The 19,434-nt window shown below is 44.1% G+C and overlaps 7 protein-coding genes across 7 annotated transcripts; 5 read left to right on the forward strand and 2 right to left on the reverse strand.

Annotated features, from left to right (window-relative positions):
* Positions 1-1,087: 1,087 nt before the first annotated feature.
* Positions 1,088-2,655, forward strand: GLAREA_12492 (Cytochrome P450; the record flags this gene model as incomplete). Its single annotated transcript, XM_008083274.1, has 2 exons — positions 1,088-2,159; positions 2,228-2,655. 2 exons carry the CDS (start codon positions 1,088-1,090, stop codon positions 2,653-2,655), a joined length of 1,500 nt encoding a protein of 499 aa, XP_008081465.1.
* A 799-nt stretch (positions 2,656-3,454) lies between these two features.
* GLAREA_12493 (uncharacterized protein) lies at positions 3,455-4,831 on the forward strand (the record flags this gene model as incomplete). The annotated part of the gene is made up of 5 exons (XM_008083275.1): positions 3,455-3,673; positions 3,743-3,779; positions 3,844-4,067; positions 4,120-4,474; positions 4,530-4,831. The coding sequence occupies 5 exons, from the start codon at positions 3,455-3,457 to the stop codon at positions 4,829-4,831; spliced, it is 1,137 nt and encodes a 378-aa protein (XP_008081466.1).
* Positions 4,832-6,812: 1,981 nt separating this feature from the next.
* Positions 6,813-7,103, forward strand: GLAREA_12494 (uncharacterized protein; the record flags this gene model as incomplete). The annotated part of the gene is made up of 1 exon (XM_008083276.1): positions 6,813-7,103. The coding sequence occupies one exon, from the start codon at positions 6,813-6,815 to the stop codon at positions 7,101-7,103; it is 291 nt and encodes a 96-aa protein (XP_008081467.1).
* A 2,113-nt stretch (positions 7,104-9,216) lies between these two features.
* GLAREA_12495 (Nucleoside hydrolase) lies at positions 9,217-10,500 on the forward strand (the record flags this gene model as incomplete). The annotated part of the gene is made up of 1 exon (XM_008083277.1): positions 9,217-10,500. One exon carries the CDS (start codon positions 9,217-9,219, stop codon positions 10,498-10,500), a length of 1,284 nt encoding a protein of 427 aa, XP_008081468.1.
* Positions 10,501-11,896: 1,396 nt separating this feature from the next.
* Positions 11,897-15,404, forward strand: GLAREA_12496 (Magnesium transport protein CorA, transmembrane region; the record flags this gene model as incomplete). Its single annotated transcript, XM_008083278.1, has 5 exons — positions 11,897-12,123; positions 12,179-12,840; positions 12,888-13,753; positions 14,582-15,032; positions 15,082-15,404. 5 exons carry the CDS (start codon positions 11,897-11,899, stop codon positions 15,402-15,404), a joined length of 2,529 nt encoding a protein of 842 aa, XP_008081469.1.
* A 1,563-nt stretch (positions 15,405-16,967) lies between these two features.
* Positions 16,968-17,426, reverse strand: GLAREA_12497 (Beta-galactosidase/beta-glucuronidase; the record flags this gene model as incomplete). The annotated part of the gene is made up of 1 exon (XM_008083279.1): positions 16,968-17,426. One exon carries the CDS (start codon positions 17,424-17,426, stop codon positions 16,968-16,970), a length of 459 nt encoding a protein of 152 aa, XP_008081470.1.
* A 252-nt stretch (positions 17,427-17,678) lies between these two features.
* Positions 17,679-18,836, reverse strand: GLAREA_12498 (uncharacterized protein; the record flags this gene model as incomplete). The annotated part of the gene is made up of 1 exon (XM_008083280.1): positions 17,679-18,836. One exon carries the CDS (start codon positions 18,834-18,836, stop codon positions 17,679-17,681), a length of 1,158 nt encoding a protein of 385 aa, XP_008081471.1.
* Between the last annotated feature and the right edge of the window lie 598 nt (positions 18,837-19,434).

Raw genomic sequence — 19,434 nt, forward strand, 5'->3', positions numbered from 1 at the left:
AAGGATAGTTACCACCTCGGACACCCAGTGACAAAGACCTAGGCTGCTGGAAAACTTCCAGTACACTGCGACTTTTCTTAGCACACCACTATAATTAAAAGGCATAAATTATCAGTTTTCGTAAATATTACGTTGTAAAAATTAATGTGGTAAAAATAACCTTAAACGGTAAAACCTTGAGCTGCAGGGTGCTATTGTTTGGACCCGCAACGAAGTTGGAGGCCTCGGTTCAGGCAGTTTGCCAGCATGTTGTACCTGTCAAAAATATATTATTCCGGGACATCGATCGCCAGCATTGATCGTGATTTCACGCCACCAGAACCACTGAGCCGGCAGCCAGACGTACATTTCCCCGAGGTTTCCTATCACCTTGCATTATGCGAGGTCGAGTGCCGCACAATAAGACAATCAGCTTGTCTGATGTCTGTTGCAACGTCAACCCACAGCCGAATCCAACCGCCTAACTGAATCCGTAAGCAGATGAAATATCTTACGTGAGCTCACTAAATAATAGGAAGATGCGAGTGGTTGTCGTTATTTGCCATCATAATCTTCATCTTGCTAGACCCACATCTGCCGAGTTTGAACCTTGAGTCAACTTCACCAGTCTCGACTCGCACACCTCAAAGTGCTTGACCAGTTTTCTTCCGTGAGCTGTGAGAACTTCTGAGATTGCAGGGCTCACTTAAAGTCGCTGACGAGGGCAGAAGTCAAATTGACTGTCAAACGGCACAGAAATTTGATTACTTGGTTCATTGTTGGCGCAAAACTAGAGGTGAATATTGTGCCCAATTCCTAAAGTAAAAGATCCGCAGCCCTACGGCACGGACCGCAGCACTATTGTGTTGGTGGCGTTGACCCCAGGTTCGCAACTCAGGCTGGGGCTGGGCATGGTTGGAAGGGTTGGGGGCGTAGGACTTATGCTAATAATCAATATTCCGAGTTGACACAATGATAGCGCTATCTTCTCAGCGTAGACGCAGCTACCCCGACATTTCATACCACCCTTGAACTCTGAGCAAAACACTCTCTAGACTATCCTGCTTCTATTAGCAAGCTCGTAACTTCCATTCGAGCATTGTCGACAATGGCGAGCTTCATAGCCATATTTTGCGGCGTGATAGCAAGCGCTATTGCCTATCGCCTGCTACGAATCTATCAATACAATAACCTTGCACGTAGAAATGGATGTGCTTCTCCAAAACAGTACCCTCACAAAGACCCAGTCTTCGGTTTTGATCTGTTTCTCCAGGCAGGAAAGATGTTCTCCGAGCATACTTTCCTGCCAGTATTTTTCCAGCGATATAAAGAGAATGGACGTACCTTTGAAACTAAAACACTTGGGGCGCCTACCATCTGTTCTTGCGACCCGGACAACCTCCAAAGTGTTTTTGCATCGAATGCACGCAATTGGGGTGTATCTTACCGATTGCCGGCTTTGAATGCGTATTGTGGTAAAGGCTTCTTGACGACCGATGGGCCAGAGTGGGAACGTTCGAGGCAGTTGTTCAGCAGCAGTTTCTCGCGGGCAAACATCAAAGACCATACAACATATGAGCACTATTTACAATTGATGTTGAAGCAGATTCCCAGAGACGAAACTACTACAGATTTGCAGCAATTGATTTTCAGTCTCTACCTGGATACTGCAACGCTCTTTCTGTTTGGCGAATCTTTCGAATCCTTAGCACGCGGATTACAAGGAGACGCGCAAGAGTTTATCGATTCGTTTGGCTATTCTCTTGGAGGTGGTGGACTGCGCATGGCATTGGGTCCTTTGAAATTCTTGCACCGCGATGCAAAATGGCACAAATCAAACGCGCAGAACCACGCTTTTATCGAAAAATACGTCGATAGTGCTTTGGAACGCAAGGCTAACGGGCAGCTTAAAACCAGCAACAGCTCGAAGCGGCCAGTGCTCCTCGATCTTATGGCAGAGAACATGGACGATAGAGTTCAGTTACGCAATGAAGCTACGCAAGCTTTTGTGGCGGCTCATGAGACTACAGCATGTCTAATTAGCAATATTGTATATCTGCTGGCTCGAAATCCAGATATTCAAGCGAAAGTACGGGAAGAGGCCAAGTCCACTGGGAGCACGCCTTTGGACTTTGATGCTGCTATGAAAATGAAGTATCTACAAAATGTAATTAATGAAGGTAAGTTTTCTCGCTTTGGGACTTCGAGTCCCAAGTCGTGGTTAAACCAGTACTGATAAGAACTGTAGCTCTCCGCCTCTACCCGGTATTTCCTTACCATATCCGCGAAGCTTTTTCCGACTGCATCCTTCCAACTGGCGGTGGCAGCGATGGAAAATCTCCAATATACATTCAAGCAGGAACGCTTTTTGATGCGAACTTTGCGGTGTTACATAGAAGCCCCGAAATATGGGGGTCAGACGCCGACCAATTCAAGCCTGAACGTTGGAACACTTTCAAGCCCAAAGCATGGGAATATGCCCCATTTGGAGGAGGTCCAAGATCATGTGTTGGCAAGCAAAAAGCGCTAATGGAAACTTCTTACTTTGTAGCGAGACTATTACAAGAATTCGACAATATAGAATCAAGGGACGAGAGGGAATGGGTGGGCCAGATGCAGATTACAGCGAAGAACCTCCATGGTTGCAAGGTCAAACTGACGCCTGCAGTTGAGTGAAAAAATAGTCCAATACATGCAGAACAGGTACCTAGGGCTCATTTGCTGAGTGACTGCTCTATTAAAAGTCATGTAACGAGAAGACGCTTACCAAGCTACTCCTCGATACCTCATTTGTCCCGACAGGTATCTAACCATCCTCTTAAAGCTCGTCATGCCCAAAAGAAGATTAATCGTCACGACGTGCTCAAATCCTAAAGTCTCATGAAGATTTCGGATGAGGCCTTTCTTTTTTGCCATGAGTGGGTTCCATGTCAGTTTTGATGCATATAAAACGCCACGTAAATGCGCCTCGCTGTACTAGGTTGGTAACACAAAGCGATGCTACTCTAATAGATTAATTCGGCAACTTTAATGAAGGGGCGCTCAAATCCCGAAACTTACTGCATTAGGGTGACAATCGGCTGACGATACTGCTGTCAGCACGGAAATACATCTTGCTGGGGCTCTAGCATGGCCAAACCCTTCCCATATTTTACGGGAGTCAGACCTAGAGAATTTTCAATAAGGGTGGCGCACTGTCCAGGGTTTAATGGACCTAATAGGACGATCTTCGACACGCGATTCCGTTGCAGTTATTCGGGACCGATAACGAATAATTGGTCGGCTCGTATAGCGAGCACAGCGATTTACCTTCGCTGATCGATTATTTCCCCAAATCGACAGCTTCGCGGCCACACTTCTCTTTTGCACCTTTCCTCCACTGGCTCTGGTCTCAAACCTTCAGCCGTGCTTACACTCCGTTCTTCGTCATTACTGCACAACAATAATCTCTGGTCGCTCCGGAAGTTGCGCAAACATGTCCCTTCAGTCAAGCCAAGTCCCTGGCGGCAATGGTGCGCCACCTACCGTGCCAGTCTTCGGGTCACCGACGGATGATAGACGCGAACCAGTGCGTATTGCTATGAGCATATGTTTTGCGGCAGCGGCCATTGCTGTTTTGTTGAGAGTAGTGACGAAGACTTCATTCACAAAGGCGAAACTCTGGTGGGACGACTGGCTCGTTCTGTTCGCGCTGGTAAGTCATCCACATGAAAGCCTTCTTCACTCTCACATGAGACCCGGAAGCTGATCAACCGTTGGATAGATATGGAGTCTAGGATTCTTCATTTGTACCATTCTCCGTAAGTCCTAGCTCTTGTAACAACCGCTCGGTATGAAATCAAATCGCTGACAACGGGTTCAAAGTGATGAACTACGGCCTAGGTCGTCATGTAGACCTCACAAATTCGGCAGCGATCACGAACTTCCTCAAAACCTACTTACCCGCTGCATGTTTCTATGCAACGTCTATCTCGTTCTCTAAGCTCTCTATACTAGTATTCTATTGGCGGATATTCAGGCCGATAAAGCAGATCCACCTGCCGATTTATATCCTAGGAAGCATCGTCGTAGCCTGGAACATTGCAATTGTACGCCGAGATGGTGATCATCGAAATTATGGTATACGCTAACATCAAACAGGTACTTGTCGTCATATTTCAATGCACTCCAGTAAACTTCTGGTGGAACCGCTCGATAATCGGTGGAAAATGCGTCGATAATACAAAGTTCCTGCTCGGTAATTCCGTACCAAACATCGCAACAGATATTGCGATCCTTCTTCTGCCTATTCCATTCATCTGGAATCTGCAGCAGTCTAGTGGACGCAAACTTGCGTTAATCGGAATATTCATGCTAGGCGGGTTCGTGTGCGTGGTCAGCATCATTCGACTCGCGATCCAGTTGCAAACGGATTTCACCTCCCCCGATTTATCATGGACCATCACAAGTTTCGTAATGTGGACTAACGTTGAGACAAATCTGGCTGTTGTATCATGTAAGCTCGCCCGCTTCGAGAGCCCATCTGCGGCAATCTACTGACAACCATCCAGCCTGTCTACCCTCCCTCCGTCCGGTCCTTAGTGTATTGGGAGTTCGCGCCAAAAACACATTCTCCCGACAATCTGGCTACAAGAACACCGCGTACGGCAAAAGTTCGCAGGGTGTTGAGTCGCGCAAGTTTGGGAAACCGAAGGGATACTCGCCGCACCATGGCTCCGACACCGACACGCACATTGTGAGCGCGGAAGTTGACGAGTATCCGCTGGTGCATTCGAGATCTGAGGGGGCAAACAGCAAAATGGGTGGGATTCAGGTTGATAGAGAGTTTAGAGTTACTGAAGATAGGCGGTGATGATGTAATGTGAGGAATTGACGTTTGCAAAGAGGGGAATGGTGTAGATAAAAGTGGTTTTGGACCAGTTAGAGTATATATTCTGCATGTGAATATAGATCGCAATCAGCTCGCAGATTGATGATGAGAACTAATGCGATATACTTGCTCTAGATACGACAGAGTCTGGTAGGAAACACAGACCAGCTGTCAGGGACTCGCTTAGCCTAGCGGCCCCCCTAAATTTAAGCTTGATTCGACTCCCGCGGTCTCTATTTAGATTGCCACAGGGTGTGTACGTTACCTTTGCTCCGTTTACTAGGATCTCTGTAATAGATTTTGTAGTGAATAAAAAGCTGTAGTGGTTGTACGTATGGTCGTTGCAACGCTACAGCAGTATGTGGCAACCGTGCTTGACATACTCTCTCTCTAGTTTGGATTACGATAATATTTGGAAAATCCGTACTTTTGATATGTATATGAAGATTATAATTTGATTTGAAAGCACTCCCTAATACTAGAGTAAAAGAGCTAGAGAGGTAAAAATCATAATACTACGAAAACTCGGCACTGTGCTCAGCCCGGTGGCGACTGCTGATGCGTCTTCTATAGTTCTATTTCTCACTCCACAAATGAGTTGAACTTCTGATCACTCAATAGTAGAAGGAACATAGTCTGCCAGAAGCTGTGTATTTGCTTTATCTTCTTGAGAGAATACACAATTTCATCTCTCTTTTAAGATCTCAAGGAGTCTTGGAAAGTCGTTTTCTGAAGTTATCGTCGCTTTCCGTTTTACAAGGCACCAGTGCTGTAATACTTCAAATTCTATTAATTGCTCTAAACTTGTCAGGAGGTGATGCGTTCTCCGGACTCAATGTGTATCTTGAAACTTCATGACAACAACTTAGTTGCACTTCTCGTAATGTTGAATGTATGAAGATTCGCAAAACACAAGTCCATATAGAGCACACCAGCGACTATCACATTGAACGGTTTGCCTTTAAGATGGCTCCCGGACTAATAACTTATGGTGTGGTGGCAGCCACTTCGACGCATTCGTATCGAAGGGCACAACCTGCTAGGCCGTCGAGTGCCGAACACAGATTAAATTTTGTTAGAGGACAAGTCTTTATGGGTGTCATATCTGCACGCTGCGGAGAAAGCAGGATGGGTGTTATATCGCCGAATGTCAAGTCTATCACAATAAAACTGTCGATCAGCACTGCAGCTGGCCACACTAGCATTCTTGCATCAGCGACCATATCGATTGTTTTAATTTAGCAATGAAAGTTTTTACACCGAATTGGATTGATCGAGGGCTCTACAGATGCCTTTTCATACTGCGTCATATAAACGGCGATATGATTCAAGACTTTCGGGCGACAATCAAATTTGGTGAGTGCAAAGCTAAACAATTATTTGGAACTGATTAAGGTGATGATTAGACTTTAAAAACATAACACCTAATGATCAAAAATAAGAAAAATATTTGGGGAGCCAAATAGCCTCCGGTCCTTCGGTGCGATTCTTTGTTTCCGACTTAGCTTCCTCACACGCGGAAAAACATTCACGATCTTCACCGAGATTCTTTTATGCCATTCGTACGATCATTTTCCGACATGACTTAAATTGCCTCGTTATAACCTGATGAAAGATTATAAACCACGACTTCTGAATTTTTCGGCGGCCTAAAAAGGAACCGTCAAGTATGCCCTCGAAGCTGCCTAAACTCCGCCACAGCCACACCGAGACCATCATGAGAACATTGCTATCCGATATTGGTCACAATCATTGTATGGAATTTTATATCCGCTGCGCTTAAGTACACTGGTCACTTAAATACTGTTTCACTTTTTGTTGATGTTGCATCTCAACCAAGCTTCAACCTCATTGTCTCAAACCCTTTTCAACAATCAAAACAATTTAAGCTACATCCACAAGCATCCCAAACGTGCGCATAATATATCATCCATCTAAAGGTCATTCGCAAAGAAATACAAAAATGGAATGCGAGAACGTAAAGTTGGTATTCGAGAATACGGGAAGGGCTTGGAGGCGAAGGTTGAGAGAGGAGCGATGGGCTCGGATGAGCGTCAGGGTTATTGAGGGTGAAGCAGACACAAGTGAGAGCGATATTGGGGAGCCAATCAACAACAATAATGTGGTGCATAAATTGGAACACGAAGGAAACGTTGAAGAGATGGAGAAAACACGTCTGAGGAAGACTGGAATCGAGAGTGGAGATGTTCACGATGAAGATGGATGGATTGTTGTGGACGAAACAAGAGGGTGATTGATAATCACCTAGAAGTTCAACTGGTGCTTAAATACCGCTATTTCATCAGATCTTGTCTAAGGTCAGAATATATTGCGATCTTTGACACACCCTACGACTTTTTATTGAAAAGATATACAGCAATGCCACAATCCGTAACTTTATAAGATTGAAGCATTTCGGGATATAATCTATTAGATCTTATAGTATCAAATAGTCTAGTTAGCATTCTTTTAGATCACAATGTATTTGCTAAGTTCGCTTAGTCTGCTCTACGACCTTGGGCGTTTTCGTTCCTTTCTTCTCGCCTTTACAATACTTCTAGGGAACTTTAATGAGTCAAATTAAGCTTATTAAAATATGCCTATACTAATAATTTCCTCTTACATCGAAATACATATATTTTCAAGGTGCCAATAAAAATATTGCTTTCTATTTTGCTTTGATATATAAGTTATTAAGAAACGAGATTTGTATACTACAATACTACTGCCGAGCTGAAAGTTAACGAGAAATTAGACCCTCACGTAGAGTTTGTTACTCAAAAGTCCGCAAATAACTATTGATTATAGATACTTCTATTATTCTTTTGCGAGATAACGCCCCTTCCTTCAAAATGTTCTATGTTAGGAGATCCAGTACGTTGAACTAAAATATTCTTGATTTTAGCTTCCCGGAAACTACACGATTCTGGAGGTGAATCAATTACAACGCTTGTCCGTCACAAAGTGCTGGAGTTGCTACCGGGACGATTACTAAAAAAGCAGTATCTGACAACAAAATCTCTGATTGCGTTTGAATCGAGAATATTTGGTGGTACTCACGGTTGGCCGCTAGAATATCTTAAAACTCAACAGTGTACTGTTCTAAGTCTGAAGATATAGTGAGGCAAAAAACAAATGAGATATGTATTCAACCAGAAATGAAAAAAATACAGGAAGTTGGTGAAGAATTATTATTTCATAGGACAATAAAAATTCCAAATTTGAACAGAAGACTGTACATTATATCCTTTGAGCACCTATTTGATCGAACTCTCAGCCTTACGAGTGACTGAACTTACTTTTTAATGTCTTAGACACATACCTTAGACTCAAGTGTCCATCAATAGACTGCTCCTCTCCCTGTTCTCGGCTGTACTCTTATCATTTCTGATACCTACAGAGTCTCAATTGACTAAATAGAAAGAATAAATCCACTTAACGAGACCTTATTTTTAAGCTAGAATCAATTGAAAAATAGTCGTCGCACATAGGGGATACTCAGCTATTCCTTTAGCGTTGCTATAAAAAAATTATCTGATTGAATCAAATTGCTTAAATAAATACTCTGATTAGATGTTAAGCCTCACTCTGACATGATTAAGAAAGGGTAGTAGCGGTATAGGGAACATAAATGCAAGATGTCACCGAGAGCCTCGTTTTCTCGATGTTTTGACATCATCATTCGGTCTAGTTGAATGATAGGGCTAAAAGCAAGATGACGCGCGTGGTGAAGGCGGCCGAACAATAGAAACCAGCATCTTTGATTGCTTAAACTACTTCTATCAATCATATTCTTGATAAGCTTTTTCCATCTTTTCATACATCTCTTTATTTTCATAAAGACGCATTTTATATAAACTATGCCCTTCGCTAGGCAAGGGTGGTCGACAAAATTGTCGTTGGGTTTGATGGTTATATTATGTGGTGATTTTTTATTCTATTATGGATCAGGTGGAAATAATTTCATGATTACTAAGCACGTTGCTAACCGGTTTTGTCAGCGGTGAGAGAAGTGATACTGCCAGCGCAGCTGAGCTGTGGCAGTGGCAGTGCTGAGTCCATAAGCAGTCACCTTTTGACAATTACACACAATACTTAACTCAGTTTAAATCTCTGGATCTTTCGTCACCAGTTGCGGAAAATCCAGACGAGGACAAACTTTCTTAGCTGTTTTGGAGAAAATTCAACCTTGAACCAATATCACAATCGAATGAAGTTCGTTGCCTGCTTCACTACCCCAAAGAAACTCCAACACACTGTTCCAACACGTTCCACAACACAGTACTCATTTTCATCACTCACTACGACAAGGAAGGAGTTCAAATCTGTGTCTAAGCAATTCAAGTCGTCCAAGCGGGACAAAATACATGGCGTCCGAAATCTCAGGCTCTCCAGATTCGTCTTGGACGATTCCAAACGAGAAAAATGGCGTCCATCTGACTGAAGCTGAAAGAAGAGTTTACGAGATTCTTCTTGGTGTTGTGAAGGGACGAAGACAAACCAATATCGAAAAGCCTAGAGTACTCGTCATTACAGATCTCGCAAAGGACTACGACGATCTCGCGGCTATGGTCGTCTTAAAAGAGTTACATCGTCTTGGGGTTATTGAACTTCTGGGATTTATCGCGAATCTCGAACCTGCAAAAGATCGTGCTCGTTTCGGTCGTGGTGCGCTCGATCTTCTGGGTTTACCCGATATGCGCATAGTTCAAGGTACTCGTGGATTTGATGATACAAAGCCAGAGAAGGAGAGACACCGTGTTGAAGACTATGAATTTGATTGCGCTTTTATGTCATCTGATACAGATCCCCGGTTTTTTAGCGAGGAAAACCCAAAAGAGAGGTTATGTGGCCAAAGTTTACTGAGAACCTTACTCCAGAACGCTAAGACAGCAGGTCAGAAGTTAACTTTGTTGCTTTTGTCATCATTGGCAGATATTCACATATTCTCAAAAGATCATGAAGACCTCATGCAAGCCTCTGTCTCGAACATAGTACTGCAAGGTGGCTATTATATATCTCCAGACGGAGCTCTTCTATCTCTGGACACGGCAAACAACAACCGATACGACCCAACAGCCGCAAGGGAGTTCCATGCTCTCATACAAAGACTGAAGATACCTTCGACAGTGTACACCAAATTTGCAGCTATTGCGGCTAGACTTGACCTGGATGTTTTCATCGAACTTGCCAAAACCAAGAACGAAGTAGGTATGCATCTTCTGAAGGTTCAGAAACTGCAAGATATTTCTTTCTACCGAAATGCGTCCCAAAAAGACCCCAGCAAGCGATTCCGTCCCGATTTAGATCAACATCACTTTTCCCGTACTAGAACAAACTGGTTAGATGCACATCCAGATGGCGAGCAATACCCTGAAGGAGAGGAGGTGACCAAATTTACCAAAGTTGTGGTATATGATGCTTTGGCTGCACTTGGTGTCTCAGGAAATGACGTGCTCGAGGCCTTGAATGTTCTTGATCTTCCCCCGTCAGCGAGAGGTATTACAGAGCCCACTCTTGCAACAGAAGTAAAGAAGAGACACCTGATTGTGGGCATTGAGGGAGAATCCTCTGGGATTCATGTTGCAAATATGGTCACAGCTCTGACTGCACTTTTGAAGGGGTCCTTGATAACTTCCCCTTCAAATTGAAGGCGTCCAAGAGGATATCATTGGGCAACGCAATGATCGAAGACACCATATTACCTCTCCGATTTTAAATATTTGAATGCTTTCGTTGTTCTCTTGGTTCCTACTAGGCAATCTAGACATAGGAAGACAAATTTACGAACGACAGCGTGCTCAAGAGGTGTCTCCTCTAGCAGTGTTTAGGCACATTTTATTGTAGTCTCCCCATGCTCTTTTCGCTTTATATCTCTCCGCAAATTACTATTGCATGATCAAATTCTTTGGGTGGAGTTACAATCTGACGTCAATTGGGATTCCGAGATCTCCCAACAAACCTCAGCGATTTTGGAGAAAAAGTCAATTTGGTATACAGGAGTCAACAAATAGTTCGAGACAAGCGTTGTACAGTTCTCTTTGGATTTTGAGATAAGTCAAGAGAATTTTACTCCTCTAGAAAAGGATCTCATTCTCGAACTCGGTTACCTAGAGAGCAAACATTCAAGATTTCAACAAGCACCAATCGTATATCCTCGACTATCGAGGCTGAAAAGCGGGTGGGCGCAGCATAGAGACCCGAACGAGGCGATAAGAAAAATTTGAGGCGCAGCATGTCTGATACTCTCGACCTTTCTGTACTGACCAACAGATAACGGGGTATCACAACATACGGCCACCAACACTGGTCAATCTGTAACTAAGCGATCCTTTACGGGGACGTGTCAATTTGCCTTGCACGATGCCTGGGCCACCTGGGCTGAATTCGAGTTTGAGGTGATACATTGGGACAAAGATATATTTATTCTTTCTAGTTGACTGATCTCGATATTTCGCATACTCAAAACAATATACATACGGGGTAGTAGTAGATCTCTCAATTTGGGCGCGTGTGCATCGCTGCCTCCATGATGGCGTAAGAAGACATTGTTAACATTCTCGTATTGGTTGCCTCCAATTACTGGAAATTCTTCTTGTGTGTTACAAGGTCTCACGATCCTCTTGGGTAGTGAATCTGGCACAATGTTTCGGTGCAGCGAGAAACCATTTTCACCATCAAAACTCAACTACTTTAGATCCAGATATTAAAAACTTCACTTTTAATCGACTCCATAAAGACTCTTACACAATTATATTTTGATCGTGAAATAGAGATATGAAAATGGTTGAAACTCGTGAGATGCGCAGCATTTAGAAAAGGCTCTGTCGTGTACAGGAGGTATCAGCGCTTAAGCACGTCAGATCCTTGCGCTGAGGTACCTTTCCAACTTCAGGCTGCACCCCTAAAATCTGCGCTGCATCTTCTCCTTCCTTCTCTTGTAATCACTTTTCACTTTCGAGTCCAAAGTAAGTACTTCAAATGTTTTGAAACATTATAAGTCTATATACAAGCTTAATATTGTTCATTTGACCGATGCATTCGAGTATGCTTCCTCCCAATCACTTGTTGGTGGAGCCTAGTCTGATCCCACAAGCAAGCAAACAAGGTTCATGGGAAGCCTCCACAAGCCACCAATCTGAGGATTCTTCGAAGCTAGACAAGGTCATACCTCTAAACCCCAATGCTCTTCCTCAGACATTGGAACCGGATGACAAAGATATTGGGGGCATTTATGACCAACGCATCAAACGCGAAAATTGGGCAATTGATATGTACAGTATCTACTCCTGATAGGCTTCAAATGCATCTTACTGATATTGAATGCAGATCTGAAAGACCTTACTTGAGGTACCTCAAATCTCTTAGCAAAGGGTGGCCTCACATAACATGGTTAGCGGATTTTATGGAAGTTTCAACTACACCCATAAAATGGAAAGTACTTGGCGATAAGGATATCGAAGAACGGGCGAGGAAGGTGAAAGTCGCTGTCATTGAGTACGGGAACTCGTATGTCAAGCCAACTGAATCTCATATTGATAACACCGAAGACCTCCAGACCTTTCTCGAGAGCACAGCTGAGCCATCTTATGCACGGCTTTTCGTTGTCGAGGACCTATCACGAGATGTTATCGAAGCTCTGGGTGCAAAGTATGATGTTGATCCTCAATATTTCAGAAGTCATATTGAGGACTATCTGTGGAACCAGGAGACGGACGCTTTCACCGACTTGAACGGTCTCCCACACCAAGCCAAGACACGTAATTACTTCAATCTGAGGTACATGAGAGCAAGATACTTTGAGTCTGAAATCGTTATCCGAGAGGGAAAGAGCGAACTGGGGCACTGGAATGTTCTCAGAAGTCTAGAGGAAGACCTGAGCTGGAAAGTGCGCGCAATTCGAAAACCGAAAGGCCCCACGGTGGGTTTGGTACGGAGCAAGACTGCACTTTGGATCCGTAAGAACAAAGAGGAAGATCATGGAATACTTGGTAAGAGATTTGACTAGCTTTCGTGATAATTCTCTGATTGATAACAGGCATTCTTGTGGTTGATCCAACCCTTGAAGCAGGATATCCCCTATGGGAGGGTCCAAGAAATTTACTGCCTTGCCCAAGCATCCACGATACAGTAATTGACCAATATGGCCCTCACGGAACCCTTTTTGAGGACGTCTGTTATTACGCTTGCAACATGTCCAGCGAAGAGATGAAAGCAATTGAGAAAGATAACCGAGTTTTGGGCTTGCCGATCATTAGTCTTGTGACTGCTGACTGGATGCGAGTGATTGATTATATCATTACTGGTCTCACTAGAATTGAGTATCGACTCGAGCACCCGTTATACCGCCCGGATACGAACCTGCCAGCTTTGCTAGATCGTCTTCATCCCCTACGTCGGCTTCTTCCCACATATCGAACCATGATTTCCGAGACTCTTAATGCAATTCTCGATATCGAGCAAGAACAGAACTCAAATCAAAGCTCGATATACATTCAACGTCTTAACTCAGATTTCAAAAGCCTCCTCGCTAGAGTCGAAGAACTACAAACCCGCACCCCAAACATCATGAGCCTTGTCACAACCATCATCGGCGTGGAACAAAACCAAATCAGCATGGAAGAAAACCAACAAGCACGTGAAACTAACGAGAATCTTGCTCGTGTCACCTACGTAGCGGTCATATTCGCGCCCATGGCTTTCATCTCTAGTTTCTTCAGCATGGAAGCGGATCTGAGAAATTTGAAAGAAACGTTTTGGATATATCTTGTTGTTTCAATACCTGTTACGCTAGCATGTCTCTTTGTTGCAGACGGAAGGAATCTAATTGCAAAATCCCACGTTCCTCTTCCGCCGAGCTGGCGAAGTCTCCTTCGACTGAAAGGTAATTCAGGGAACGGAATTGTGAGAAAGAGAAGCACAATGAGAGATCCGGAGAAGGGGGATAATTAGATTTGTGAATAAAATGTGATGCAAAGGTGGTTTGAAGATGGTGAATTCTTCTTCCAAAGTCGCCAAACGTGATGACAAGCAAATCTAGTCATTGTAACTTCTCTTATGGGATTGAAGGAAGAAAAGCTGGAGGATGAGCTGGAGGAATTAAATTCTCATTTCTCCTGAATCAAGTCGCCACTTGAGCGAACAAGCCTCCCCGCAGACGACCAAATAAGTGTTCGTCACCTGTCCGCTAATCTTGGACTGAATAGGTCAGCTTCGGATATAGCTTAATAATAAGAAAGCCTGTTTACTTGTAATAATTGACGGAATATGTGATACTGTTCCAAGTTGATCCACTAAATCTACGTCGTCAACTCAATTGGAGAAATATCGTGATTCGACTGTCATTTATCTTGTCCACCGGGACGCCACCAAGTCGGTAAATTCGCTCTCCCCGAATTATGAGCTCCTGACGAAAATGAGGTCGCTAGAATACCGATAATGATTTGATCCAGATATTGATTCCGAAGCTACATCTGACGTGCATATCTCGGCGTACTGATGTGCATTGGGTCTGTTCAAGCCCCGCTTTGAGCTATGACTCCGCTTACAGCGTGTTTGCTGAACCAAGGCCAAGAATCCCCGTGACCACCCACCCCTCCATAAAAGCAATAACCTCATCCCATTTTCCTCCTCTTCTTCTTCTTCAACCCATCACCAAACCAATCCCACTTGAGGGCATAACACACGGGTCAATTGGGCCCGTAGCAAGCGATTAATCAATGGAGACAACAGGATCAGACTCCGCCGCGGCCGTCAGACAATCCGCAATTCTATTCTGGCAACCTCACCAGCAACGCCCACGACCACCAGCATAGTCATTCGCTCAGTCAAACACAATACGAACTCTCGGACTTTGCAAATCAAACTACGTGTTCTGCATTCGTGGAATCACTTCTTGTACACGCACCGGACAATCTCTCTACCGTGGACCCTGATAACTATCTTGGTTCAGACACCTGGCACGGGAATCTTAGCATCGAACCCAGTGACTCATGGTTGCTGGATGATGTTAACCTCCTCCCCTCGAACGACTTCCAAACCGACCCCCTCTTCACCACGGCGCCATTTGATCTATCAATCCCTTCACTATCAATGCCATCCATGACATTTGTGAACCCTGTTTATCAAAGTCAAACAGAAACACCACAACTATCTGACTCTCCAGAGTCGAATCTATCACAAGGTATGCAGCTTCACAACTAAGCAATATCATTCTTATTAACAGTAAATAGAATTCTCACAATCTCCCAATGACATGATCCTGTTTCCCGATACAGCAATCACCAAAAGCCCACACGTACCGTCATCCACAACGGCTTCAAAGTCTCCTTCCAGATCACCAAACTCTACCTCCAACAACCCTTCCAAAGTTCACAAACGCACCCTCAACACTCTGGCAGCTCGTCGCTACCGGCAGAAGAGAGTGGATCAAGTGAGCAGCTTAGAATCAGCTCTCAAGGACACTGAAGCCGAGAGAGATGAATTGAAGATTCGAGTCGCGAGATTGGAGGGTGAAGTTCAGGTCTTGCGTGGGTTAATGGGATCCAAGTCCTAGACAAGTTTTGGCTTGTAGTGTTAGCGAATATCCACCGTATTCCAATGGGAGATAGGGAAGATAGGATGGTTTTATTTCAGACGATGTCGAATAGAATCAAGGAATATCATCTCGGCAAAATTATTTCTTCATACTGTTCCCTCATACATTGACGCGCTTGTGATAAAATGACTTACTTTTGGTACTGCAATCACTGCTCATCACTGAAGTTGATTCAAATAAGGCTATTACATTAATTCTATCATACAAGCTATATACTCTACAAGCCCATACTTGTCCAACAATAATCCTTACTCTTCATGAGCGACTTCTACACTTATCCCCTCATCATGAGTCGAAGTCACCAATATGTAATTCCAAGCCCAATTCTACAATCTCAACTTTCAAAACACCATTACGACCCAGTTTCGATGGGGGGCATCGCTAAACCCCTGAATCCCCATCCCTCAGAATGAGCAAACATGAGTCATTCTCCCTCATGTCTCGCTTATGCACCTTGCCCCGCTATTTTGATTAAGGGCTTTTGGGCGTACAGCCCCCCTTAAACAGCTTCTTACGGCATGTGAGAATTGAGAAGACAAAGCCTAAGTTCTGGAAGAGCTTAGACAGTCAGTAGAGATTTATGATTGCCTGTATTATCTCCAAGGAACGGTCACGTGATATGGTCGAAATGGTATTACTCCTGTTGGTTTGGCGTTTTGATAGCGATATAACTTACGACTTGTTACTGGCTATTGAGTAAGCTTATCCAAAAGAATTGGGTTGCTTGCAGTGTGGTAAAGTCAAAGATGCAGTTTTGCAAAATGTTACACAAGCGTTGCTACTTAGAGAGACATCCTATTTGTGCCCTATTTTGCATTGCATGTTCATCCTGCACTAAGACTTTGACGAAGAGGGTGAAATGGGGAAGTATGGATTTGGAAGAGGAGATGTTGGACCTCGTCAAAACCCACAACAGAGACATCATCTATGTCCCAGAAAATTATTGCGGGTAACGAGAGCCATGGAGTCACTGCCAGCAGATCAGTGATGTTGTTCGTGCTCATAAGAATGCTGAGCAGACGAAACAAGAACATTCTAGAATAGCGATGCTCTTCAACACGTAAGAATAATTAGAAGTCATACTTGAAATCACTATCGCTATGACAGTTCTGTGTAGTGTTGAATGATGTCGAGGGAGGTCAGTTCAGTATTGCCTGTCGCCTCTTCGACTGTTACTCCAGTCCTGTCGTGAAGTGCGGAATTACAAGTCCTCTCATATTTTAATGCCTCCGCATGATACGATGCTGATGTTTTGACATATCTCATACAGCGTTGAGGATGAAACACCTGTGTGTTACAAGTCTGACGGGACATCTCTTTAGGGTAAAATGGCAATAAAACCTACTCCAAAAGCTTTCTTTACTCAGTACTCACTCAATTTGTTTGAGTAGATGTACGATGTTGTGTCTTTTGATGAGATTCATTTTAGCTACTAAAGGAAGAATGTTGGAAAGTGTTTTTTATTATTGTTATAGCTAAGAGTCTCCTATCAGACTCGCAACTCACTGGTGGTATGCTACTTTATGTAACATTTATAACACATGTGACAGGCTCGCATCCAGGCGCAGAGAAAGTGACCGACAATTGGCCCTCCTGCAGACCAGCTCGTACAACAGCCATGGCTCTCCCGTAATAAGACTTGACTGTTGTATCCGTGAAATTGGCGTATGTACTGGCCTCAGCGGTGCCAAAACCTGCCAAGGTTCCTGCATCACGCTTGCCAGTCACTGCCACAGATACTTCCCGGTCTTGCAACACGCGGCGAGTACCAGATTTGTCTGTAAGCTCGACTGGGATTACCGCAACATCTTGACCATTTGCGCGGAGCTCTGTGGTCTCAGGTAAACAAGTAAGATACAGTTGAGAACTGTTCGCAGAAACCAGAGAGAATTTCCCTGATTGTTGTCCGTCTTCACCGAGGAATGGATTGGAGTACGTTCTTCGCTTGTATGTGATGGCAGCCAGATCTCTCGCCAACATAATCCCATCCCGTCTAATTCAAGCTACTCGCTGGCTCTAAAGTATACGAAAGACTTAACAAATTAGTAAGTAGATTCTCCCAATTATTTTATCCTCCACGAGAGGGTCTGACGGTTGTCCGTTGACGAATCTACATTTTCAATATTAGAATATTGTGCTGTCAATGTACTCTCAATATTTGTCTTATTCTACTAACGTGTATTTTGATATTTCCTGCACATCTAGATATCAAGTGATATTAACAGCGACACGCTAGCCCTGCTCAAACCAATTCGGCTGATCTCCATAAACTCTAGCAGCCCTATAAAACCCTATTCGTTGATATAAGTTGGAAGAATGACCTAGTTTTATCAATACCAAGCAGGAAGTCTCAACACTATGCTGAGCGTTGCGTCGAATCACACTCTCCACTTTATTTCCAAGAGCCAAACACCAGGCTATGATTGTCTCTGAATTCTGACTCAAGAACTCCATTTCTGATAGAACATCACAGGAAAACTGTGCACCAGTTGATCCTGACCCATTAACCACTCGTTTGATTGAGGGGTTGTTCCCGGCAATTATCCAAGTGTCGTCCACCTTTTTCAACTCGACCCTTCTTAGAAATCCTCGCACTACCAGCTCTCCGCTGGTGACGGCACCAAACTTTATAGATTCAGCGGCCGGCGTAGTGCTACAATGCAGCAGTTCAGCTGTCGGGACGAGCCAAGTAGTAGCAACCTCTCCGTCTATGGATGCCCAGCTCCAAGTTGGGCTTCGCCATTTTGGGGGACGGGAGTTTTGCTTATAAACTGTTTTCCATGCCAGACCAACAATTAAGTGGTTTTTCCACAGCCCAGCACGGTACTCGCTACCTAAAGCCTCCGAAAACCTCTCTGCCACAGCCGCAATAGCGGGGAGTTTATCTTCTTCGTCAGAGAGTTCTCGTCGAGTATAGTTGTTAAACACTCTATTCCATTGCACGAGCAACTCATTTTCAGGACTTTTGCCTGCCTTTTTCCAGAAACTCCTTTTCAGAAATGATTTGGATGGAGGGTTTAATTCTTTGGAAGTGACGCCTACGTACCCAGTAGATGCACACCAAGCATGCCAGTTCTTCTCAGCGTATCCGTCTGTTTTGAAACAGGTCTGGCACTTCCAGAAGACTTGGATATCGGTAAAAATCAATAGTCGAGGAGACATGAAGGTTTCTTGAAGTGTCCAAGCCCGTTTGTTTGAAGGCTGAAGCCCAGGTACCATAGGGTTCGCGTAGCCACCGTGTATAAGCAGAGAACCTGAGTTTCCAACCTCGGGGGAGGGCAGGGAAACAAAATCTTGAGGTCGAAAATCGTGATCGAGAAAGCCTTCATAGCACGGTGAAGCTCGCCCGGCGGATATTGTCAACACTGCGTTTTGGTATAAATCTCCCATTTTCGAGATCTCGCTTGTTTTATCTTCGTCGTCATCTTGAATAATGCACAAAGAGTCGATCCATATATAAAGTAAACCAAGGTTTCTTGTTACGCGGAAGGCGTCAAGTATTGTCTGTGGCAGTTGGCTATACGGTAGCTGCTCTAAGTACTGTGGGTAGACAGCCTTCGTGGTAGCATGTATCTGAGGTCTGCCCCAGCAGTAACTTAAAGCCGTATAGCTACCTGACTGGTGTGCCACTTCATGGATTTTGGCGTATTCAGGTTCTCCAGGTCGCGATAATTGGACAAGCCTCCTGGGGGAATGTGACGCTGGCTTTTTGGCCACAATCTCGATGGGTTCCCACGCAGTCTAGCATCCATTCATTCATAAGGGAAAAGCTCTCTTGACACCCTGGATTAGTAATTCCAGAAATGCGATCAATCCTGAATTCGGCGCTGAGGCTTGCTATCTATTGCATTAGAAACGTGCCATGTCTCAAAGCAAGCTACTCACCTGAACTAGCATATACGCTCTTGCTCCAGAACCTGACAGCAGATGTCCTTTCATCCACCGCACCTCTGATGTCACTGACCATAAGTTTGTTATGTAACCTCTC

The sequence above is a fragment of the Glarea lozoyensis genome (genome assembly GCF_000409485.1).
Source record: "Glarea lozoyensis ATCC 20868 chromosome Unknown GLAREA18, whole genome shotgun sequence".
In the NCBI taxonomy this organism is placed as follows: domain Eukaryota; kingdom Fungi; phylum Ascomycota; class Leotiomycetes; order Helotiales; family Helotiaceae; genus Glarea; species Glarea lozoyensis.